The 26567-nt window shown below is 36.4% G+C and overlaps 1 protein-coding gene across 1 annotated transcript; it reads left to right on the top strand.

Moving 5' to 3' along the window:
• Nucleotides 1-492: 492 nt before the first annotated feature.
• Nucleotides 493-24898, top strand: LOC576228 (homeobox protein Hox-C9-like). The gene is made up of 3 exons (XM_776557.4): nucleotides 493-1099; nucleotides 22072-22253; nucleotides 24478-24898. Exons 1-3 carry the CDS (start codon nucleotides 493-495, stop codon nucleotides 24592-24594), a joined length of 906 nt encoding a protein of 301 aa, XP_781650.2. The 3' UTR covers nucleotides 24595-24898.
• Nucleotides 24899-26567: the final 1669 nt, after the last annotated feature.

The raw sequence follows: 26567 nt of genomic DNA, 5'->3' as shown, positions 1-26567 counted from the left end.
GATAATTAGTTACGTGTAAGGGTGTCGAAAGAGGTCAAGTTCAAACTCTCGTTATCCTCGCTCCAGGGCCCATCTCCCACTCGGCCTCCATTCCTCAGCAGCATAAGCACCTCATAAAGCCAGCAGAATACCTGTCATAAACCAATGTTTGGATTCATGCAAAAGGTTGGCAATTACAATAATCTACTCTTTTAGCGTGAGATAGGTTACCTGAGAAATAACAGCACAATAGTATTTCTTCTAGCACACCATTTTTGCTCTTTTTCGTAGTAAATGTGTGTCGTTTTCGTTAATTTTCTTTTCTATTCCTCAATAAAGAAGGACATAAAGAACATCTTCACATATAGCAGCACATCGTCAACATTGTCGTTCAAGCAGGGTTGCACTTGATTGCTATAGTAGGGCAACTCGTTTTGTTTTTTAACTGGAAGAGTTGAAGGGCAATCTCAAAATCGTTATCAGCACTGGTTAAACGAGGAGTTAAAACACAAAATGGAAAACGTCCCACAAGGTTTTGCGAGTAATTCGTGTAATATATCTGGAACATTTCAGGGTCGCAATCCCGCAGGAATGACAAGTGCTGGTTTCATGCAGATAAGTGGAGCTGCTGGAGATCGGGTCGTCACCACCACAGCCTCCACGTCGACTGCGGCAGGTAGCGGCAGGGCTTACATGCATCACCCTGGAGCTGCCACAGCCCACTTCGCCTACGTCAATTCCCGTCCCGATTGCCGGTTCTTGCAACCCTCGGTGTCCGCTACGACCACGGGCTCCATGGGTCTGCCGACGGCCAGCAGTCCACCGGGAATCTCACCCGTGGCCGATGATCAGACAAGAACTCTCAGATCAACACCGACCTTTCAGTTCAACGGTATGAGCATGGAGCTGCACCCTGGCCAGCAGCCTCAACGGTTCGACCTGAGTGGAACGGGGGCAGGAGCCCACATACGCTACCCGTCGCCCATGGGTAGCGCTGCGGCAGCCATGTACAATGCTGCCGCCACGGCCCCACCTCCTCATCCTCACCAGCAACATCTTTCTTATTTCAACTATCCTTCATACCCAACCTCTGCTGCCACATACCCTTTCAACATGGCAGGTAAGTGAGAGAAATAAGTCCTTTCAGAACCCCATCCCAAATATAAAAAATAGAGAAAGAAAAGACAGTAAAAAAGAGTTGCAGGTCGATTAACAAAATCGTCTGCACCAAGTCGATATCTTACAAAATGGATTTTTACTTTGACTTAATTAAGTATCGGAAAATCCGTTCTGTTCCTTAATTAATTAGATTTAAAACAAATATAGTTTTGCTGGAGATATTCGAATTCACAACCAAATCCTTAACATCAGCAAACGAAAGATATGGTTCACAAAATATTTTTTCTTGCATAGTTATCAATAACATGTCTGATATACAATGAAAATTACGATTAGTTATTATTATATGATTAAAATGAAGATAAATCTTGAGGTATGTGGTGTAAATTAAATTATCTCATATAATCATAAAGAAATATCTGATTCATGCATGGAATTATATTTGTTATAATGTATGAACCAAATCTTCATTTTTCATTCTGGGTACGTGAGGTAAAAAATATCACTTTTAGCTTGATCAGTCTGTATTTTGTTTATTTCATTTTAGCCAGATGACATCAATTAATTTCGGGAAAAAGACCGCAAACATTTATTTTTGTCAGCAGCATTGGTATAATTCAATAAATGTACTTGACATTTTCAAAGAAAATCTCTTAACTCGCTCTGTATCAAATGCAGATGCACAGTCACAACTGTATTTAGAACTAAATCGACATTACCTTACAATATTCACAAGACGTACTAACTCATAACAAAATGTTCTCATAATACACATTTTATTTATGTAATATATAGAAAAAATGTCTGGTTTCGTAATGGATTATGAAAGTGTGACTGTAAACTAAAAATTACATGTCTTCAGTGTTTTTAAATTACAAATGTAAACTCAGAGTATTGACGTTGATTTCACATATGTGAATTATGAATAAATTTTAACCGAATTCTTACATTCACCGGATTCCAAACTGTCGAATATGTGCGTGTATGATAATATTTCATGCAATAGTTTTTTAATATAGTTATTCGTTGATGGTTTCAATATTCTTTCGCACATAGTATTATATATATATTACGCAATATATGACCTAGACGATAGGGAACAAAAGTTGTATTTTGCCCTGATTCGACGAGTGTTATTTCCAACTATAAATCAATTTAAAAAAAAAAAACTTCTTAATCTGAGTAAACCTATACATTGACTTGAATAATTGCTTAAAATGTGTACTGGTTGCTCTCCAAATGCAGTTCGAAATCTTAAAATAAGTTTAGATTTTATCAAATGAAAATACCATCTATTCTATGGAGGTGGAAATTCGAGAAAGACAAATTATCAGTACATTATAATAGTTATGCAATATGTTATCCGTAAAGTGATAAATTTGTGCAGGGTTCCTTTATGAATGGATTACTTCTACTTGTGTACTTATGTCATAAAATTTGAGGATTTCCATATTCCTATATTTCACCATTATTATGCCATTAGTACACTCACTCGTTATTAGTATATGGTACTGTAACGCTTTATAAAAAAAAATGGTAATCTTCCATAAGAATTTTCACGACTGCCTTACAAAAAACCGCAGATAATGGAAAATAAAAGATTCGAATATGCAAAGCAGTGTAGCTCTAGCAGTAAATCATGTACACAATAGACAATTTGGCAGGAAGATTCATCGTAAAGTTGATTATCACAGGCTATACAAGTAATAAAATAATACAAACATGCTTCTTGTTTTATAATATTTAGTTTTTTTTAGCATCATGTTATTATTTAATGTGGTTGAAAATAATTTTACTTAACCCTGCGGTGTATCACAAACGAAAGAATTACAATAATAGGTCTTAAAATTCTTGCCGATGACAGTTCTTTGATTTTCCTTTTGAAATACAAAAATTGCTTCCATTAGAATATTCAACTTACTCTGAGCAATAAAGTGCAGTGCAAGAGGAGGGAAAAACTAGCATTTTGATAAGTAAAGTTAGCTTTGCAAAATTTTGAAGCTTCATGAAGCTTCTTAATTTTACGCAGGAGGGTATATAATATTGTTGTTTACCATAATCGACTAGAAATAAGCTAATCAAAATTTGCACTTCGAAGTGAACTTACCAAATGTGGAGCATTGTAGAAGCATAAGAAGGGGGAAAGGATTTTAAAAATATGAAGAAAAAAAATCAACGGAAAATGAAAAAGAAGAAGAAAAAAAGGAACACACACTTATGAAGCATGAACAAAAAAAGCGCAAAGAATTTGCAATTTAAGAATATAATAAAAGTGGCGAAGGTATGAACTATTCAATAGTATCGTATGAACTATTCTAAAGTATCAATTCGAAAGAGGGTTGAACAAAATTTGAAAACAAAAAAGAGGGAAACAAACATACAAACCAACCGATACATTGCATTTTTAGACAAGTTGCAAGAACACTAATCTTTTTTCTGTCGCACCGAAGGCCGCTGAGAAGTCACAGATGGTACAAGGTCATGGTCGGAGAAACTCCCCGATAATAGGCAGCCACCATCCCGACGGGATTCAGCGGCGTTTGTAGGTCGATTTGTGATGGGAAGATTTGTAGGTCGGCATTGCCCAATTCTCCTTCTCCTCCTCCTCCTCCTGCTTCTCTTCCTCCTTCTCCTTCTTTCTTTATACGTCGTATTTGTCTTGTTTTCTCTACTCAACATTTCTCAAACTCTTTCATTATTTAGCTATTTTGATTTCATTTGATCACCCTCGAAACAAAAGAAAAACAAAATATACGATCGCAAAGGCTGTCAAGAAATCAAATGCAGAATCCACTTCAGAATCAATATATTCTTGCATTGCTTTGAAAAAAAGTTTGGCTCATTATGTCATTTTAGTGTTTAAAATTCTTTAAATCATGATCAACAAGGCTTTTGAGATAAGCTAAGCTTGTTTTTCTTCTCCGAAAATCGTTGGAGTTGAGTTCAGAATTCATGAAACCAAAATACGACATTTCGATATACAAACAGGAACTTAACTTTGATGTAAAACTAACTAACACAGCAAGAAATATCGATGGTTATTTGAATGGTAAAAGATAAGCAAATGACTTATATTCAGACGAATATGATTTAGAATTATATCAAACGAAATATACAATTATGTACAGGAAAAAACACACTTTGAATTTGATTCAAAACTGGTTTTCCCTAATTATTTTCACCTCCTCCTTCCTCGTGCCTTTTGTGGGGTTGTTATTAAGTGATTTTATTGGTCATAACACAACCTTTTTAACAAACCTTTTGTTTTTTATTTTTCATTAACGTATTTGGAACATGCTCTACAAATTATATCAATAATTGATAATCTACTGATACATACTTCTGGTAAAAATACTGAACATAGTAATATAAAGATCATACAGTGTGTGTAATTGCAAACCTTGTTTGTCTTATATTTAAGTATTACAATAGTAAATAAGAAGAAAAAAATTGCATTAAAAAAAATCACAAGTGATACAAAAATAGATCCCCCAAAATAGGACGGGATTTTATGAGGTATAACAGACAAAACAAACAGAGGGTCGCGACACCAACAGAACAAACAACAACAACAACCCGTGTGCCTTTTCTGATTTCGTTCTTGTTATTTTTCTTTTTCCTATTAAATTTGACTTCATTTTGTCTCTTATCTGCTCCTTCTTCTTCCCTTTTCTGTTTCTTTACCCACCCTCCCATCCTAATTTTCTTATTTGCAAAGCCTTTTCATGCAGCGACATGTGGATATACAATATTTTATGTGGAATCAAAAAGGTACAACATAGAAACTCGAACATCTATATGTTCTTTAATAGCTCAAGTACAATGATGTCATGTTTGCACTTATTTGTTATTTCCATTTGATTTTTTCTTCATATTTTAAAACAACTGAGAAGGGAAATTAGTATAAGCTGATGAGAATTAAGGAGTCAACATTAAATTGAACTGATTATTTAGAATATACATAAAACTAAATATTAGAGAGCTTTTATTTTACCATTAGTTATTTTGAAACAGTATGCACTCAACAATTCTTTAACGTTAAGCGAATGATTCATGTAAATAGAAAATATAACATTATAAGACTAAGAGTACGAAAGTTAACACTGAACTATGTGGAATTAGTATTTTAATAATAAAGAAAGAAAAACACAGATATTCAAAAAGGAAAAAAACATATTTTTTGGTTATAATTCATGACGTTCTTTATATATATAATTGTGTGGATTTTTTTCTCTTAAAAATTTGTTCAGGACCTATACAGAATAACGAGGAGATTTTATAAAGTACGAAGAATGATACAAACAAATAATTCGAAGAGAAAAATATATCCTGTATTTCATTTTCATATAACCAGGTTATGCTACTGATGTATTTATAGCCTATTGACATATATATTTTCCAGTATGTTTTCTTATATTTCATATCTTATATTTTAGTATAATCTTTTTCTTTTTTCTTTCATCGTGTTTGTGATATTTACATTTCAAAGCTCACTACATTTATTTCAACATGCTTTGTTATTGCCTTTGAATGTAGCTCACCATATCATCAAATTAATATTACTACAGTGTAGGTCAAATACTCTAATTTTAAAACTTAAATACTTAAATTTATCAAATTTAGAAAATATGTTTACGAAGAGAATGAAAAGTTCGGTCTAACTTTATTATTCGACGAAAGGATATGATGAATTCTGGATGATATATCACATTTTCAATACTTCTCTCCTGTTTTCTGTTCTTCTTACCTTCAAATGAGTATAACAATATAATACTAATATACGCCTCCCACCCTGACATAACCCTACTCATAACGAATTACAAATTTAGTTTGGGAACTATAAATCATTCACTAATACATAGATACAGCATTACGTTTGTTGATATGAGTACTCATTTCCACGCATCTTCTAAAAGAGTTTGTCCCATGTTGATATATATATAACTGCAAGTAGTACTGTGTTAGCATATAATCACACAGTATGGTAAATGAAATCCACACCCGCCAGTAACGTACGGGTAAAACATGGAAATAGCAATAGCAGTAATCAAATGTTTAAAACCATATTCGTCTGGAGTCGTTTCAACAATATTATCATCATTTATATCATTGTAAAAGCAAACTATAGCTCTAACTAACATACTCCGTACGTGAAAATGTGTCATGTATTTCTGTTTCAGTTTCAGCGTGTTAATCATTGGAGCTTTCTAAAACAGATTTACTTGAGACCTGACAACGGCACTATGTTTAGATAATGTTTTGTCAGGAGTATTTAGGCGATTTGTTTCTCCGTATGCCATCAATGGTTCCTTCTCGTCATGCTATACAGATACATGCTGAGCATCATTTGAATTTCATTTCATTTAGCCGCACTTAATATTCAAATATTTAAATGATTTTATTTCTCATGCAAAACAGAATACAATGAATAAGTATATTACAACAACAACAACAATGAAACTAAAAATATAATAGTAATAGCACGATAAAGGAGGAACCAACTAGAAGCAGAGATTGTTGAAGTATTAGTTCCGGTTCAGAGGCTGTTTTACAAAACGTCTTGAAAACAAAGTATACATATAAAAATAATTAAATTATAAAATATTTAGCAAAGAAATGATACATTTTGGAAGGAAAAAATGGGGAGAAATAGTAAAAGGCAAAATACAAATACATGCAGTGCATGATTTTTAATAAGTATTAAAACAAGGAACGTGTGGGAATGATGTAAGCCGAATTGCTGTTATGTTTTTTTTCTTCTTTTGTCTTTCCACGGTCATTGCTTTCTCTGTGTATAATCATCAACTTCCTATCTGCGAAAGGTAATATTCAAAATATGTCTCACTATACGGTCAACATGTCTGGACGCCATTTTGAATTATAGCTTTCTGCAGTTCCTTGAACTTCTCATTATGTGTTCTTGATCCTAACAGTTTATCACAATCACACTTCGAGGTGAACCTTGTGATAGAAATACCAAGGGACACGACAAATGATAAATGTGGAGGCACATTTGGGACATTTGGGTCGATTTGCCCCTATTTTGTCTTTCCTTTATAGAAGGTTCGGGTATCAGTTTTCGGCCAGACGTATTAAGTTGTTTTCTCGACGACACAGGGGAATCTTTAGTGAAATATTGTAAATGGTCCTCCATTTAAATTCGATTATCTCCAGTCAAGTACGACTCTGAAGGAGAGAGAGGGAAAGAGAGGGAGAAAGAGAGCAAAACAAAGAGGTAGTTAGCGAGATAAATGCAGTTGAAAGAAGGCATACACGTGGGCGATAAATAAAGGGAAAGAAAGAAAGAAAGGGAGAGAAAAACGAAATATTGAGAAAAATGGATTGATATATAGAGAGAGACAGCGTGAAAGAGAGAAAGAGAGAGATATATATATAGGAGAGACAGGCAAAGAAGGATAGAGGAGAGATAGGCAGAGAAAGATAGAGGAGAGAGAGAGAGAGAGAGAAAGACGGAGAGAGAGATAAAAAGATGGAATAAGTGAGAGAGCGGCTAAGTATCTCCAAGGATGGCGGCTTCTCTTGCTACTTAGTAACAACCAAAACGGAAAAGAAAAAGAAAATCAAGTGGGAGAAAATGAATGGTATTCCTTGACGATAGATTATGAGAACATTATGTCTCAAACTGTGTATTCTGGAAGACTAATGGAACTCATTTGGTGTAATTTCCACTGTGGATTAGCTACTTTACGGATACCAGAGCTTTGGCACCCTTACGGTATGTTTGTGAAATATAAACCAGCAGGGATTTTATAACAATTTGATAAACAATTTTTGTATTATTTTTTGCACAAAAATATAATTATAAATCATCTTTTTTCTTCGTAGGTCTATGGAAAGTAGAGGCATACAATGTTTCGCGAATAATCTAATATTCAGTTCCTACAATTTGTATATTGTCTTCAAAATTCGCATATGCTATACGAACTACAGAATGGTACTTTAGGAGAACGCCTTTCATGTGCCTTGTCATTTTGTTCAATTAGAGGAATTTGTGTCTACTGGCAAACGGGCATACATTCTAACCCTTTCCTTTTCACATATCGTTTCCTTTTTTATATGTTGTAATTATCATTTGTGGTATCGTAACATAATGATTTTTCGTATTCGCAAAAAATCATTCTCTCATACGTCGACAGAAATTGCACAATAATATAAAAAATGATAATGTTTGCTCGGAGTCCAGACTATTTTATTTTACTCACTAGTACAGATCCGACCGCCCTGTGTGCGTTATTAATCGTCATGAAATTCGTAACAGACGTCCGAGTCTATTTATTTTGTTTTCATGCACTGATATGTCATATTCAGGCTGTTAATTATGGTCGTATGTATAGTTGTTTGACACATTTTGAATTTTCTCCGTACAGTCTGTAAGTTTATATTATATATCTTGAATTAACGATTAAAATCATGATCTTCTCGTATCGTAGTCATACAATACTACCCCGTTTAATCTGATAATAAGATCAAACTATTAAAGGAAGTTTGAGAAAAATACAAACAAATAGCAATTCAGTCATGGGTCTGATATTCCATGCCCAAACTATAACGCCTCAATAGGTTTTGCTTTTGAAAAACACGTCGATCCTATATTAATTAATGTTGTAATATTTCATTTACTTATTTTTCATTCTATTTTTTTTTTTATTTTTAAATTTGTTTTATTTTGTTATATTATTTTTTTTTCCGAGGGGGGGGGGGGGTATTGACGAAATTATAATTTTAACACTGCTATACTTTCGCAAAAACATTTTACTTTTGAATATATCATGCACGGGCATCAGCAAAAATACATATTTTGGGAAGCAGTGGGAACGTAGGACATTACATGACCAAAATTGACATTATTCGTTGTGTTAAAAAACAGTTTTAAAAAATTCTGATTGTTTTGCTCTAATTATATCAAATTGTTTTCGGAACTAAGCATGCACGTACAATTAACTTGTATGTGATCGATCCATGATAAATATAGTTTAATAACTTCTCGTAATGTAACTATATTTTGTGGCAAGTCCGAGATGGATGTTTATCTCCATGCCATTCGTATTCGAATATTCCTTACGATGATGTTGATAATAGTCATCAAGTTGTTTTCCAGTAAGATCATCTTGGATTCTCAATAACTTCGCACAAAATAACGTTCGTGGTCAAATGGATTAGTTACGGGACGTTCATGACGGTGTCTTTAACGTTACGTTTACGAGACGTGCCTCCGCAGTACCGAACTCTTAACTCCATCCCTAGCCCAAACACAACACTGAATCCTAATCCTAACCCTAAATCAAAATTCTAAAACCAAACGAAAAGTACCCTTACCCCCAACCCTACATCTTGATCAAAATAAAGACTGATGAAAATATTATCGGAGCACTGTCCAAGTTCTTATCTTAGCCAGGCCACTAATATGTTTCTTCAGTACTCAATCACTCTGCCACATTCAAAGGAAAGAAATTGAGACGCAGCGGGATGACGCGAGTTTTTTCTCCACCAAATCTGCCATATACTGTCACAGTATGACATTGAAAACATCTACCTTTCATATACTTTCAAAGTATGACATTACAAATATCTACCAAAGGAGAATAGAGATATTAAATACTATTAATATGTATGAATATGAATCTGTTTAATCGAGGATAATTGGTCAAAGGTCAATAGATAACTCGCTATTAAGTTTAGACAAAAAATAGCATATCACGTCGGCTCATTCAGTAAATATTCAACAGGTCTAGTATTACTTATTTTGCGATGCTCTATTTCAGCATGGTTTATATCATGATATGTTGAAATAAGGACTACCAATATGAAATACAGCGAAGTCGTCATTAACAGCAACACAATCAATACTAATATTAAATCATTTTTGTTTTTAAAATTCATTGGATACATTTTGCTATTTTAAGTTTAGACAAAATAAAGTACACTCTCATTTTATTGAGCGACATGAAATGATTATTATACATTCAGATATAAATATCAGTACACGATGGTTTAACAACTTATACTCTGTCCCGCACCCCGTAAATTAATGAAGATACATTTCCAACCTTTAAAGGGAATGAGTAACTTTATGATAATTGTAAACCTTTAGGTCAGTCAGGAACCCCATGACTTATACAAGCCGATCGCCCGTCTGATTATCAAGATATTTATGATTGGAAATCGAAATTTAAAAATTCGTTTTTCTAACGGTTTTTATTACACAACAGTCAATTGGGAGAAAGTAAGTATGGTAAAACCGGTCACTCAAAGATTTTTACTTTTTTTGAGGCACTTTATGATCATTTTGAAGCGCAATTTGTTTAGGGCTTCAATATTACACCATATCACAGATACTGATAACACTGATACCATGTACAACATCGGCTTGATTAAGCATTACTTTCCCTCTAGACAGCTACGTTCTCAAAACTCTGGCTTACTTGTTACTCATAGGGTCATGCTGGGCCTTCATTATGAAATACTCTCCCTCAATGAATTAAGAATAGCAGCTCTGCTGAAGTGTTAAAAAACAATCTTAAGAAATATCTGTTTAATTTAGCTTATAATTTATTACCATAACCTTTCATGTCTGTACCTTTCCTATTGTACTTTGTATAAATGTATCATGAACGTATTTCATCTTTTGCACAAGCTGCGCCTTGAGCATTTTATTGTCAAGTGGATTTGGCGCCTTATAAATCTTATGTATTATTATTATTATTATCATTTAACATTGTTAAACGATGCCTTTAATGTACCATGAGTACACCATCTCCCCCAACAACAAAAATAGTTCTGTTTGTGTTTTATTTGGGAGGGCGAATTTTGTGGCATCTGATCTGATATAGCTATGGAAAATGAAGACATTAGGGAAATATAATTTGTTTAACCATGACTTAATTAAGACCATGTTTAAAGTGCGTCCGATATCGACAATGGAACGGAATTAATCAAAATCATTTTATTCTCATGTAAATTAAAAACAAAAACAAAACAGGAAGGGGCCTAAATATATTATACACAACATACGCGTTTATTTGAACACAAATGTTACCAGATTGACTGCCCAAGTGCATTTTTGAATGACAGACTCAGCCACAAATAGGGTTTGGGCTAAACTGAATGAACGCTTTATCAAAAGGGCTGAACAAACTCCGAAATCCTATATTATGCACCTTTGATCACATGCAAGATTGCAGTATTACGTAATCACTTGCAAAATAAAAAATAAAAACAAACAACACTTGTTTGCATTTTTAAAATTTACCTTGATATAAAGCAGGAAATCTGTAAATGGGTTTGCAGACATTAATTGTAATATGCCTTAAAATACAATAATAATAATTATCTTATTATTATCATCAAGTATTTGGCGTCGCCTGTGCCTGGGAGGCGAAAAGCGAACTGAATCACTGTAACCCTCGGGTCTCTCCTCCCGATATAACTGATTAGGGTTGTGCAGGTGAACCACTACAACGGGGTTTCCCCCTATCTTATACGAATGGTGCAGCGGGTTCTTAACGTGCACAGGTGGCGTGGCGACTCTCCTCTACACGGCCTCCATTTAACGTCCTATCCGAGGGACGGAGTGTTTTCCACGTAACATAGCCTACGTCTATAAAAACAGGGGAGGGACATGTATAACGCACAACGAAGGCTTTAGTCATCCGCCTGGGTTGGATTCGAACCCACGATCTTTGGTTCGATAGGCAGACGTTTTACCGACTGAGCCAACTCGCCTCCTCTTAATAATAATGATACTCAAATATAGATTTCGCGTGCACAAAAGTGAATGAAAATGAAAGTGTAAATGCATACATTGTGTTGAATTTATGGGGTTTGATTGATTGATTGATTTTATTTACCGAGTATAAAACAGAACATATGTATTGATAATGACCATTACATGATATGATAAAAAATGACATCCTGATTTTGGAAGGATGATCTTGGCCAATTGCCTCCACAGCCACGACAGGTTTGATTAGCGCAGGTATAGTGCAATTATTGTGTGCAACGGGAATTGTGTTAACGGACCTCTGTATATCTGCCATCTCTACCCTCCCCTCCAATTATTCACCGGGTAACGGGCCACAGAAGTGACAGAACTGTTGGATTGTCCCTATAATCTCGACCCAGAACAATCCTTCGATGTTTCCCAGACTGTGGATTGCAAGGTATTGGGTTAGAAACCCTGCCATTTCGCTCATGAACTTTGGCACATAATACATGTATCTATATTTGCCATTCTCTGTAACTGGTAACTTTTAATTGTTGCTTATACACGCTCCGGTAGAAAGCCGTAAGAAATGGAAGGATGACAACTGTGACCTTCAACATACTGGGAAATACCCACAGCCAATCCTATGTTTAGGCAATATAACGGTCAGCTGTATAAAACTTTGTCAAATTATGATCACATTTAATCAGAATTGGTCCCCCCAAATGCCAAATTTCGGTGTGCTCATCTATGTACCGCATTTAAAAAGAGAGACATAGTACAACCGCGGGAGTACCAACCTATACAAAATATACACACGTCGGAGGATATGCTCGATACGGATCTGTACTTTAATTCGGAATTGATCTTTTGAGGTGTTGTGGTCTAGTGGATAAGTCACCCGACTGCAGATCGCAAGGTACGGGGTTTGAGTCCCGCCGCGGCACGAATGGCCTTTGGCAAGACATTTATCTACATTTGCCACTCTCCATCCAAGTGTTAAATGGGTACCCGGTAGGATGCGAAAGTTAATGTGGTCGGATGAGCAAGTGGCGCTTGTTAAATGGCGACTGGCCGAAATGCTCCCCAGGGAGTGGAGAATGTGCATACATTGTGTTGTGGGTATGATTGAATCCGACGACCGGGGTAACAATATGTACTGCACCTAGAAACAAAGTTTTAGGCGCATTATAGATGTGAGCTATTATTATTATTATTATTATCTTTTGGGATTAGTGAATACTGACCATACTTCTTGGGTCTCTACAGAACGAGATGCAGGATTCTGGATCGTCTGTCGTTTGTCTTTATAAACTCAACAGAATCCCCCAAAGAATGACCATCGTAACGGCAGACAACAAAGGAATTTGTTCTGGAACATTTTGACGATGTCATGAAGAAGTTGAATGATTTATTAAAGGCGTTGTTTAACAATGTTTCCAGTTTTACAAATCTGAGATGCATGGCACAACGTGTTATCAGTGTCTGTGATATGGTGTAATATCGAAGTCCTAAACAAATTGCGCTCCAAAATGATCATGAAGTACCTCAAAAAAGTAAAAAAATCTTTGAGTGACCGGTTTTTGCATAATCATTTTCCCCGATAGACTGTAGTGGGATAAAAACCATTGGGAAAACAGTTTTTGAAATTTCGAGTTCCAATCAGTCATTACTGACCTCAAGGTTTATAATTATGATTGCAGCATGAGCTAAATCCAGGATTTTGTTTCGGAATCTGAGGCAAAGATACCCAATTTTTTTAACAAGCCTTATTGTGCAATGGATAAAAAGTTCCTAAACTTTCCAAGAAGATTGCCGATGAGACTTGGATTTATATAACTCCAGTATCATATATGTCATCATAACAAGAGGATCAGGACTAGTGACAATACCTAAAAATGATAATAAATTAGAAATAAACCAATGTGATTGTTAGCAGCAATACAAACTTGCATTATTTCTTACCCTTTCAGTTTTAGACTGACTCCCTAACATCAACGTTCACGTAGTCTAATGGTATCATAAACATTTTAGTTGTGTAACTGTTGGAAATTGGAATACACCAGGGGCATAAGGTTTTCTGGCAAAGCTTTGGCCAGACGCTCTTGGGCTTCCGCTATTTTTTGTGAGTAATGTTTGAAACTTTGTGGAGTCTGACGATTTATCATGTAACAAGTGGCTGTATTCAATATTTCGTAACAATGTTAACTTAATACAATACATTGTAAATTGGTTCGATCAAATACAGTAATATTCACAGTACTTTAGAAAGTAGGATAAATATTTCACAAAAAATCCACAAGAAAATGGAAAACGACAGGGAAATGAGAAGGACAGACAAGATAAAGCTTGAAATAGAAAAAGAGAGATAAATAAAGGTGAAGTAATAAATATATTTTTTAACACAGAACAATTTAAATTCAGATTTATTGGCATTAAGCAATTTGTTGTAATGGGTGTTATCAAGTACAGCCTACATAGGATACTAACAAACTCCTGATTTACATATAAAAATGAATGAATTGAGACTTACCTTACACCGTACACCGGCATATCTCACAGCCCAGATTGTCTATAGCCAGACCGGATGGGCAAGTGAGCTGACATGATGTACTTGTCTCTTCATTTGGACATTGTTCAGGAGCTGCAAAACAATTGGTTTTTATTTAGCATTTTGACTGTTCTACTAACATGTACCTGTATAAAAGCTGCGCATGAGGATATAAAACTTGAGCGCAATAAATGGCTTCGCTACCTTAACACATGCAGACTGTATACCTTAATGATGTACAGTCCATAACACGTTCAATAATTCTGTTATTTTTATTTATACATATTTGCTGTCAAAGGCGCAGCCGCTTTTCAACCATAGGTCGAAGAAAGAGATAATAATAAGGAAAATGCGAAGAAGGGAAAAGAACGGAAGGAAGAGGAAACGATCTGCTCCCACACCCTCCAATTCATCGATAGACTAGTACTCTTGAATAAGGGAGTTTACATATACAATCTGCGCATGGGCAGCTAAAGGTCATTTGTACCAAAATGGTAAAACCCACAGAGATGAATACTGGATATGCGCTCATGAAAGTTATGTAACATTATTTATTTATGCACCAACGGTACATTCTATGATACGCAGGTGGGACTTAATCTTTTCAAGAGGTCAAAAAGGTATTCATGAAGCACATCTAGGACTTTGGCAGTTATTATTCTAAGATGCTCAAAGTGGAATTTCTCCATGTGTAAAAGATCTGTGGATATTTGGGGTCATTTGTACCATGTGCTATCTGTAAAACTCCCTTATTGTATCCTCATTTAGAAGGGTCAATGACCACCCCCCCCATGACATCTGTGCTCCTTCAGATGAATGGACCCAACCCCCCCCCCCCGTACGCCACTGCCTTTTGTTACAGTGATTCAAATCGATGACGCTTTTATCTCTTTTTATATTTAACAAATGACCAGTCCAGTATATGACATCCCCTATCAACTGCAAAATCCGATTTGGGAAGGTTAAACGTTTTACACTGATGTTGGTCTTCCGATTCTCATGCTATAACATCTTACATCACTCCCGAGTCCCGACAATAAAGATACATTTCCCTAGAAGCTATACAATTTTGACAGAGGATCGATTTCGGATACAACCGTATCAGAATCAGTTGGTCAGATTTTCACTTTTGAAGTATAGCAAAACTATCACAATCATACACTGTAATTCAATTATGTTCTAGTTCCTAAATAAATAAACAAAATGAGAATGACTATGAAGATCTCTGGTCATCACCCCACCCCAACAAAATATTCCAAGATATAATATAATGGTGTATCTACGGGAGGGAGGGAGGGGGGGGGGCGTGCCCCGGGAATCAATGTTTTCTTGTGATTTGAAATTGCGTTTCTGTAGGTTAAAATGTAACATACTCTAACGTTTTGTCGGTTTGCTCTTTCGTTCGATAGTTACATAGATGCGTTTAGATAAGGGGCAGGGCCCATGAGACTCGCATTGACGATCTCGAAGGCTGTACCGATATTATGAATTTTTCTGTTAACCCGTTGACTTCTGAGTTCTCTCATTCCCATAGGCTTAATACAGAAGCCACCTGGTTCCAGTAGGTAATGGGTTAAATAAAATCAACCTAGTTAGTTATATCTTGAAAAGCTAAATTTACCACATGAAAATAACGCCTTGTTTGAGTTGTTTAATAATAATAATAATAATAATAATAATGGTGGCTTCTTATATAGCGCACATGTCCGTCACGAAAACTAGATAATTTACAGTCCAAACTCTATAGGAGAAATACAAATCGGAGAAAGAAGGTTGATGTTCATATAATATTTCATTTTAATTTTAAATAATCACAGAATTCACAATGAATGGAATTCAGAACAACGTTGCCAATCACTCATTTACTCTGAACGGGCGTTGAGTTTAATAATACGGGTAAAATTCACAAAGTTCACAGGAAAGTTAATATATTTACAGAATCTTTGGGACTGGCTCAACAGTGATTCTACATTTGTAAACAGTAGTTCCGACGATGTTGTTGTATGCTGCTAACTTGACTATAGAGGATTCTAGGGTGATTTGCTGGACGTTGTCCATACAAATAATAACGGGGCATCCCAGGATACCGTCTACGAGAACGACAGTTAAAGAGACCGACCATTCGATCCCGGAACTCTCAGAAGTGTTGTCAGAAGGCCCACTAGACCGACGTGCAGTCCCGGTAGGCAGTTGGTCTATCGAACCGAAGTTCAGATACCTTTGAAAGACTCCGGCAGACTGACATTTTCTGTCTCGCGATGTCCGCTGACACTGTCCGTGATGTCCAGTGACCCGTTTCACAAAGCCTTTTTTCCAATGACAAATCTGCTTATAACCAATCAGAAGCACGGATTACAGTAGCTTATAACAAAGAACTGTCATTTGTCACTGGTGACAAATTTGATGAAACGGGGTCCTGCTTTGTTGGTCTTGTGAACCCTCAGATAACTTTTGGAAGGTTAGCCACATTGACACAGTCTGTCTCATGGGGTCCGTTGGCACTGTCTGTCCATGGTGTCTCTAGACCGGCTTGAGCAAACCCACAATTTCCAGTGATCACTCTACTCCGTGATCCATGACGTCATAACCTTACATAGATCATTAAAGATGAAGTTGAGTTCTGGTCATGCGATTGCATTGTGAAAGAAACAGTGTGGAACCGACCAGAAAAGGTTGATCATCTAGCATATAAGAATTTGTGTGTATTGCAAGGTTCTGAAATCATCAAAATGATAAGAAATTTGGCCAAGTCTTGGTAAAGTTACAAACACTTGCACAGAGAGATGTATATGGGACTACACGAACACGTTGCGTAAAAAGCCGGCCCCCCGATTTTTACGATGTTACATGCATATTTAGAATATGAAGGCATTTGAAGAGCCATGCTTTCCAGGGAACATGTCTTAACTGATGTTCTTCCACACTTGCATAATAAGAATGAGTAATGCTCACAAATTATTTTTCACCTCTTCCCAGAACTCAACCTTCTCTTTAAATACAATCTAGTAGATAGATTTTCTCGCCACGCAGTTTCATAACAAAGAAAAAATGATTGTATTAGGTTAGATAGGGTGTATATGTAATCACAATATACATGCAAGTCACGTACCTTTCCATTTTCTTTACTAAAATTTATTCTATTCTGTATTGGTCTGATTTTTGTTTACTATACTTTTTATTTTTAACCAAGTGATTTAAGTGGCAGGCAATATTTCTTTAGAATCAATTTTACTTAAATTATATTAGATATACAATATCATCGAAATACCCTGAATTCTTGGCATTAATTACCTACCAGCAAAATTGAATGCAAAAACAGGTGATCAAAAGTTAAGTTTCGTAACAACAATGAATAACAAAGGAATATCAAACCACTCACAGGAATAATAATTTTTCCTTATGTCATAAGCGAAAGTGATTGGTTTCATGGTCGTAATATGAATAAGCTCTGAACCCCTCCCCCCCTCCTCGCTTAAAGGCAAGAGACCACAAATATAAGTCTCGAATAAAGTGGCAGTCTCGTGGGTTTTTTTTTCTCGGGGGGGGGGGGCTATACCTATATATGTATATCTATCATTTTGACTTTCTTTACTTTCTTGTTTCTTCTGCCCCCCCCCCCCCCGAGCGTATCGCATTTCCCCTCTCATGTTCCATATTTCTTTTTTTTACCCGTATCCGGACACTCTAGACATCCACCCCCCGGATAACCACCCCCAGTCAACTACCCCCTAGGACAACTACCCCCTAGGACAACTACTCCCTAGGGCAACCACCCACCCCCAGTCAACTACCCCCTAGGACAACTACCCCCTAGGACAACTACTCCCTAGGGCAACCACCCTCAAGGATGACTACCCCCCCCAGGACAAATACCCCGGACAACTACCCCCAGGACAACTACCCCTAGGACAACTACTCCCCGGACAACTACCCCGGACAACTACCCCCTAGGGCACCTACCCCCTAGGACAACTGCCCCCTAGGATAGTTGTCCCGGGGGTACTTGTCCTAGAGGATGATTGTCGTAGGGGGTAGTTGTCTGGGAGGTAGTTGTCCGGGGTAGTTGTCCTGGGGGTAGTCATCCTAGAGAGGGGTTGCCCTAGGGAGTAGTTGTCCCAGGGGTAGTTGTTCTAGGGGGTAGTTGTCTTGGGGTAGTTGTCCGGGGGTAGTTGTCCTTGGGGGTAGTCGTCCTAGAGGGTATGTGCCCTAGGGGGTAGTTGACTGGGGTGGTTATCCGGGGTGGATGTCCAGGGGGTAGAGGTCCTATGTTCATTTTCTCTTTTCTATGCGATCTGATGTATTTAAAGGGATCGTTTAACATTGTTAAATCTGAGATACACGGCCCTACATGTTATTAGTGTCTGTGATATGGTGTAATATTGAAGCCCTACAAAAATCGCGCTTCAAAATGATCAAGAAGTGCCTCCAAAAAGTAAAAATCCTTGAGTGACCGGTTTTACCATACTCGTTTTCCCCAATAGACTGTAGTGTTATGAAAACCGTCAGGCGAACGGTTTTCAAAATTTGTAATTCCAATCATAAATATCTTGATAATTAGACAGGCGATCGGCTGGTAAAAGTCATGGGGTTCCTGACTGACCTACAGGTTTATAAATATCATTGCATCATGAGCTAAATCCAGAATTTTGTTTCAGAATCTGAGACAAAGTTACCGGATCCCTTTAATTCCTTTGCTTTCTTGTAGTTTTCTTGGTTTGTCTTTTGGGAAATTCCCAGGTTTCATAATCACAAATGTTCTGTGTCGTAATACTACCAGCAATGTTATTTATGGGTAAACTTTTTTTCCCTCCTGTACAAGAAAAAGAGAAAAAGAGAAAAGAGAGAGAGAGAGAGAAGGGGAGAAGGGGAAAGAATGAGAGATAGAGGTTAGAGAGAGAGAGAGAGAGAGAGAGAGAGATGAGAGAGAGCGAGAGAGCGATGTAAAGAGAGGGAATAGGGCGGTCGTTACGTAACTAATTGCAGGTTAGTCTAACGAAAGACTCTGTTTAGATTTTTTTTTAAATTTCGATATGACTGGCATACTAAAAGCAAAACCAACGATATACAGCTTGAGCAAAGCACAGTATTGATGCCTAGGTCACAGTTGCTCTACGGCTAGGATACGACGGCCGTATTCCCCCGAAATTGAGATATACTTGCGGCGGCCGCAGAGAATCTGCAGTGGCCTCAGGGTCACCCTAGAGCGTATCCCTATCTTTACAGGCCATACGGGTCGCCGTGGGATTATAACGCGGAGTTATAACTTTTTTCATTTCTAGGTTCGTCGCAGCAATTAGACACGTCGCGCGCCGTAGCCATGCCGTAGAGCATTCCCACTGCGACCATACGTCGGTCGTACGATGGCCTTGCGTTTGCAATGCAGCTGCCCTAGGGTCTTGTGAATTACAATTGACTTCTATCGGAACCCCCCTAAAAACAACAACAACAACAACGACAACAACACCAACTCTATGGCGGCCGCAGGAATTCCACGGTCGCCATAGGGCAGCCTTAAGGCGACCGTGCGTCTTCACTTCAAAGGCCTTACGGCAGTCGTGCGTTTTTTTCTTCCAAACATTCAAAATACGACGTGCGGCTACTTTAACAACATGTGACCGCTACCGTATGTGACCGTGGGAATGCTACGGCGCCCCTATAATTGCTATTGGCAGTAGATAGTTTAGACCGCACGGCCGTCGCCGCAAATGTGACCTAGGCATTACCCAGTAAATATGGGAAAAACATCTACGCGTGGTTCTTTTCTATGCCCGCAACTTCGTAGCGTCGTATACCTTTCCAATCATAGTTTTCTATGATACTCTTCTTCACTAACATTTACCAAAAATAAAAAGAGCTCACTTACAACTGTTTGCCTTTCACAGAAATCAACATTCTCTGTAAGGGCTTCTTCATGATTTCAAATCAATTCGAAATTGCGACGATCCGACTTGATCTAGGTCGAGTTACAGCAGGTTATAAAACTATGATGTAACTGTTCATTTTTCGAGAGTTGAAGGCTTATCATATATTTAACGTACCCGCATATCTGAAATCAATTCATCGCCTTTAGTCATTTTTAAAGAAATTATTACGATGTCTTCCATGAAATAAATGTTTGCAGCAGCGCAATCAAGGAGGTTCATGTGACGTTCAATGCTAACTATTGTCTATCTCTGTGTATGCTATGATTTAATCCAACGCAATTAAAAGAAACAAACACACACACACGCACGCAAACACACACAAAATTCAAACTGGCAGACGAAATATCATTATCACTTTTGAAGTAATATGACCTAAATCATCCGCTGATGCTAAAACCAGGGAAATGTAAAATAAACTAACATCATCACATGGGGCCAGTATAATTTAGATCGGATTTTAGGGGCGTTTTAATCATTTAAAAAAGAATGGGCCCGGTACGTGCTCGCCCCCACCCTAATCAATAAATACGTTGATTTGAAGGATTAAAACCAGAATTTAATCATTTCAGGAGTCGGCAGGACCAGATCCCGGATTCATGTTTGTGTTGTATTTCGTTTATTTATTGTCTATTGTAATGAAAGTGGATATGTCTTCGGACTGTCTTCGAGTCTCGCCGCGGCACAAATATACATTGGCAAGACATCAATCTATATATGACACTCTCCACCCAGGTGATAAAAGGGTACCGCCGTACCGGTAGGAAGAAATTCTGTGAATGCTGTGAGCAGAGCCGGGGTAATATAGGAGCGGCTACGGTGGCGGATATTTGTGCTATAAAATATTAGCAACTTGATAATTCATACCCATTCCAAATGTTGACATTATTTTAATATGTGAATAATAGATTTGTCACAATTTATGTTTCTTGAGAGTGTGACATATTTAAGTTTACATCGAAAAGTATTAAACATAGGCCCTAATTCATCAAGCCCATAATGTTTAATTCATGAGTTACGAAAACACAAACTTTAGCTATTAGTTTACTTAGAACTCGGTACTTTGAGTATGTACATTGAGCCTCGATCATAGTCCTTCCACTTCAACTATTTTATAGAAGAAAAAATGAACATAAATTTGCACAATATGGCTAACAACCCTTTTCTTCCTCATTCTGCTGATCTAACCTCCTTTTTCTATAGAGCTTTTGCCATCATTCCTTTTCCTTGTCTATCTTTCTTTCTTGTTTGCCTTCTACTATTTTCCTCCATTTTCCCTCTCTTTAATTTCTTATATTTTTCCCAAAAAATTCTTAATGTCTTTGTTAAATATTTGTAATTTATTGATTTTCTATGTATACTTTATTTTCAAGGCATATTGTAAAACAGACTCTGGTGAACAAATGATTCAACAAGCCCTGCTTCTAGTTAGATCCTCTTTTCTCGTGCTATCACTATTATATTTGTGGTTTCATTTTATATATTTGTTGTATTGTACTTATTCATTGTATTATGTTTTGCATGAGAAATAAAGTCATTTGAATTGAAAGAATGAACTTTAGCATGTTAGGCAATCATGATATCAATAACTTTCTGCATCACCTATTAAAACTTACGATTATTTCACTGACATATTGAATAATCCGAAAATGGTTTCTAAAGACAGTATCATAGGGCATTGTAACTGCCTTTGACCCAATTTCCTTAAAATCTCAACAGTCGAGTCTTTTTTAGAATAACAATAAACGGATGTAATAATGATTCCCTTTCCCCTGCAGGTGATGCCCATCACACGCCGAGCTGGATGTTTGCCCTGGCCGCCCTGCCCCGGCGGACAAAGCGACGACCATACACCAAGCTGCAGATCTTCGAACTGGAGAAGGAATTCCAGGCGCATCAGTACCTGACACGTGACCGAAGGGCCAGGCTTTCACAATCACTTAGCCTATCAGAGAGACAGGTCAGAATTAAAATAAAATTTAAAAAATTGTTTGATTCCCGATCTCAAAGACTTTCAAGAAATTAGCGTATATTGAAGCCCTAAACAAATTGCGCTTCAAAAAAAATATCTCTGAGTGACCGGTTTTACCATACTCGTTTCCCCACGAAAGACTACACTGTTATGAAAACCGTTAGGAAAACGCCAAATTTGATTTCGATTTACAATGATAAATATCTTGATAATCAGACGATCGGCTTGTAAAAGTTATGGGGGTTCCTGACTGACCTAAAGGTTTATAATTATCATTGCAGCATGAACTAAATCCAGGATTTTTTTTTTCAGAATCTGAGACAAAGTAACCCAATCCCTTTAAATACTTTCAAGAAATTAGCTCGAGACTCATTTAAAGAACCCATCGTGATGGTCAGATTACGTAGCATGCCAATGAAATGCTCAGATATTTTTTTAAAAAAAGAGAAGAAAAAGGCTATCGAACTCGCCTAAGGGTGATTTCTTGAATGTCTTTGCGATCGTAAATTTGCTGCAAATTCAAACATATCTTGAAGATCAATCTCAATTTCTATTTCACCCAGAAAAGATGGAAAAAACTGTTCATAAATTTCATTTTATACAGTAAAAGTGAAATAATTTCACAGACCAACCATAATATTAGGTCCTCTTATTGGAGCACATTAGTTTTTGTGATGATATGAAAACACAAAGTCTCTTTGTCCTGGGTGCTACGGCTTTTGCATTCTGGCATTTGTTGTGTTTTCAAATGTCAATATGAGGAATTAAATATGAGGATTAAAATATGTTATCATTGTAATAATGAAAATGAATATCTGTTTATCTATAATGTCTGTAGGTGTTGAATGATAGATGTAATTGTTTATGTAGTATCAATAGAAAATGTTTGTACTTGGATCATTCGTTGAAACTTCATAGCAATCCACCTCCTATCTTTATGTCATATTCCTTTTATTAAAAATCTATTATGAATTGGGAATTAGGGGTTGTGCGGCATAACGAAAACAAAACAAAACCAACTAACCAACTAACCAACTAACCAACCAACCAAACAAGCAAATTGCTTTTAGTGTAGTGGTACAGAAAATGATTATGTCATAATCATTTTTTTTTTTTACAAGAAGATGACAAAAGAAAAAGGAACAAGATGCAAAAAGGATAAATATATTAAGGCTTCTCTTTAGTTTTACCTCAACATTTTGACATGAGAGAGAAGTATAGAATATTTTTTTTAAAGAGAGAGAAAGCGTAACAATAGGTTGGAGTTTCGTGGCCTTGAGGTTAAGTCAATGGATTTATTCGGTATTTTGAGATATGAATCTCCATTTTAAACATGATATGCTTTTATATGAAACAAATTCAACCATAAAATGTGATTTGAATTCATTCAAACATTATAGATACATGTATACTCCAAGAAAAGAAAAAGTATGTTTGACAAAATCCCCCTATTAAGTAGTGGATTTCCCAAATGAATTTTATTAACAAAAGTACAGCAAACAACAGAAGCCATTAAAGAACTGTTCCAAAACACACGAGAAAGAATTAGACGACATTCTAGTCATAAGCAAACCGCTCAAAAGTTACATGCGGGTGTTTCTCACCTAAAATGATTAAAAGTGCAGAATATAAACAAAATGAATGGGATATGATTACGTTTCATTTTATAACATTCAAAAGGACACAGACCTGCGTTGTTTTGAAGAAGAAAAACAAAAAATTAAAAATGCTTCTCTTCTCTTCTCATAGTAAACATGTGATGGTTTTACATGCTCATACAATTTGAGTACAGTATGTAGAAATTGATATTTTGGTCTAGTAATAGTTGGTGTATTGGTGATATCGTTGTTCATTAAACCCGTACGTTTTGTAACACTGGGAGAAAAAAAAAATTAAATCATGTTCGGAACTTGGATAAACGCGCGAAAATCGCAAAAAAAAATTGTTAATGTACCACCTCTTCTTAACGTCTCATGGTGTTTATTAGTTAAAATACCTATACAAAGCTTCATATATATTGCCAAAACCCAATATAGTATGTTCATTCTATTTCTTTGGCGTCTATGTTCTTTGCTCAAAGACATTAGTCTGGTACCTTTGATCCTCACATCCCAAGTATTCAAGCCACTGATCTACGACACATTTACCGCATTTATCAAATTGATAATAATATTTGATAATCATTTTGCTCTGCCGTGATGCATGTTTTCAGGTCAAAATCTGGTTCCAGAATCGACGGATGAAGCAGAAGAAGATGAACGAACGGGAGAAGAGAACGGGCTCGAGCACTGGACCCAAATCCTCTGACAAATCTTCAGGATCCAACTGACCCCCCTCCCTCCTCCAAATCAGTTTGTCGAAGAAGAAAAAAACAACTCACGATGGGGATGTTTGCCTTCTCTATCTTGCACGGGAAAATGAAGTCGTGTTGCATTTGGTCTGCTAGTTTGGTGCTTGTTCTTTCAATCTTGAAAATAAAGTGATCAAAGTGATGTGCCACTTTTGCGCAAGCAGACACGTTGTTCAACATTAGTATTTCATTTCTATATGTGATAAAACCTCGCACGAAGTGTATTCTTAATTCTGGTTTACAGAGAGGATCCGACCTAGGCCCCGTCTTACAAAATGTTGATATCGATCGTAACTTATTTGCGATTAATATCAATCGCAACTATGTACATAAGAAATAGGAGACTGCAAACTTGCGATTGATTTGGATCAATCGTAACTCTTTATAATACGGGGCCCGGGTATTACTTTGCTTTGAAATTTTAACAGAAAATACTGCAGCTAATTCTGTAGATTTTTGAAAGATCTGGTGAATAGTAAGACAAGAATACATTACTTTTTTTAAACAAAACTCTGTCATGTTCTTATGAGATGAGCTTCAATATTTTCTCATATTTGTCGGCTGTAAATGTGATGATTCCCGAAGGAGGTACAAACATATACATGTACAGTATCAATACTCAAGAGCACGTAGCCAATAATACACATTTGCCAAAAGTAGGAGAGAACATGTGGGGTGAACTGCAGTAAATTTTTCTCAACCATTGATATGTCCCCCCCCCCCTATTTTTTCTTACTTGTATTGAAGTTATCACAATATCAGGATGGAATTCCGAATTAAAGTCTGTGGGCAGATGTTCATATCATTAAAACAAATTTTACCAAGGCATTTTCATATACGAATCGCCCCCTCCGTTCCCCAAGAATAAGGACTGTATATTTGATGTAATGATTTTTAGTTTACCACGCAATTTCGTAATGTTTTAATGAAATTTTATAGCATGTACAGTTTAACATATCAGACACAAATTTCCGATCCTTTTCTACTTTCGTTTCCAATCAGTTTTATTACATAACTTTTATAGTGAAACCTATTTGAATGTTGTATTATTGTTGTAGAAAGAATGCACAAATTGTAAATACATTTTCAGAGTTTCTTGCCAAAACGTATATATACTGATAATATTATGTTCTGTATATATTCATTGATATGTGTCATGCTATATGAGTCTGCCTTCGGTGTAAATCGTATGGAATTACGGGAAGTATATATGCTTAGACACTAAGGGGAAAACACAATCGTATTGACTTTCGAGAAATTAAATCTAGGTACATTCAATGCTCTATCCCATATAAATCATTTTGGATTACATAATACATCATGGCAATGGTCGCACATTTCCATAGGTGGTGAAAAAGGCTTGAGGTTACCTTATGTTTATTTTTCGAAAGTCTATGGGATCGTGTTGGAAATCAAATTTACACTTCTATGCGTCATTTTGATTAACCGAGGGTTTATTTCCCTTATTCATTCATTCATTCATTTTCCAATGAAACTGTTTGTACAGGAGATGCATGTTACTGAGATGTTTTCAAGCAAGTAGATCTAAGAGCAAATTAAACTGAGAAACAATGTCTAAGAAAGTGACCGATTGACCAATTTGATATTTTTTGTCCAAATTTAGTGATGATTACTGCCTTAATCATGTTGGTATATTTTTGTGGTCACATGTTGCAAATAGCTCTATCGAAGACAATCACTGTCAGTTGTATTTCAAGCACCATTTTATATTTGTAATGTCTTTGAAACTCGTTGCCATTTCTGTGAAACAGGCAATCTAAGACGTGCACAAAATGAATGTTGCTACTAATTTTGTCATCAGCTATAGATTGTGTGCTAAATTATTACTGTGCACATCGTGGTTACTTGTTGCAATAAGTATGGGCGCGGAAATTCAAAAGGCAGCACATTGTTGGTAAATTAAAATTACATACTTACAATTCAGTAAGCTT

The sequence above is a fragment of the Strongylocentrotus purpuratus genome, unplaced genomic scaffold (genome assembly GCF_000002235.5).
Source record: "Strongylocentrotus purpuratus isolate Spur 01 unplaced genomic scaffold, Spur_5.0 spur5_scaffold_6, whole genome shotgun sequence".
NCBI lineage: Eukaryota > Metazoa > Echinodermata > Echinoidea > Camarodonta > Strongylocentrotidae > Strongylocentrotus > Strongylocentrotus purpuratus.
The sequence above is the reverse complement of the archived record's forward strand: the minus strand, read 5'-3'. Positions and strand labels throughout refer to the sequence as shown.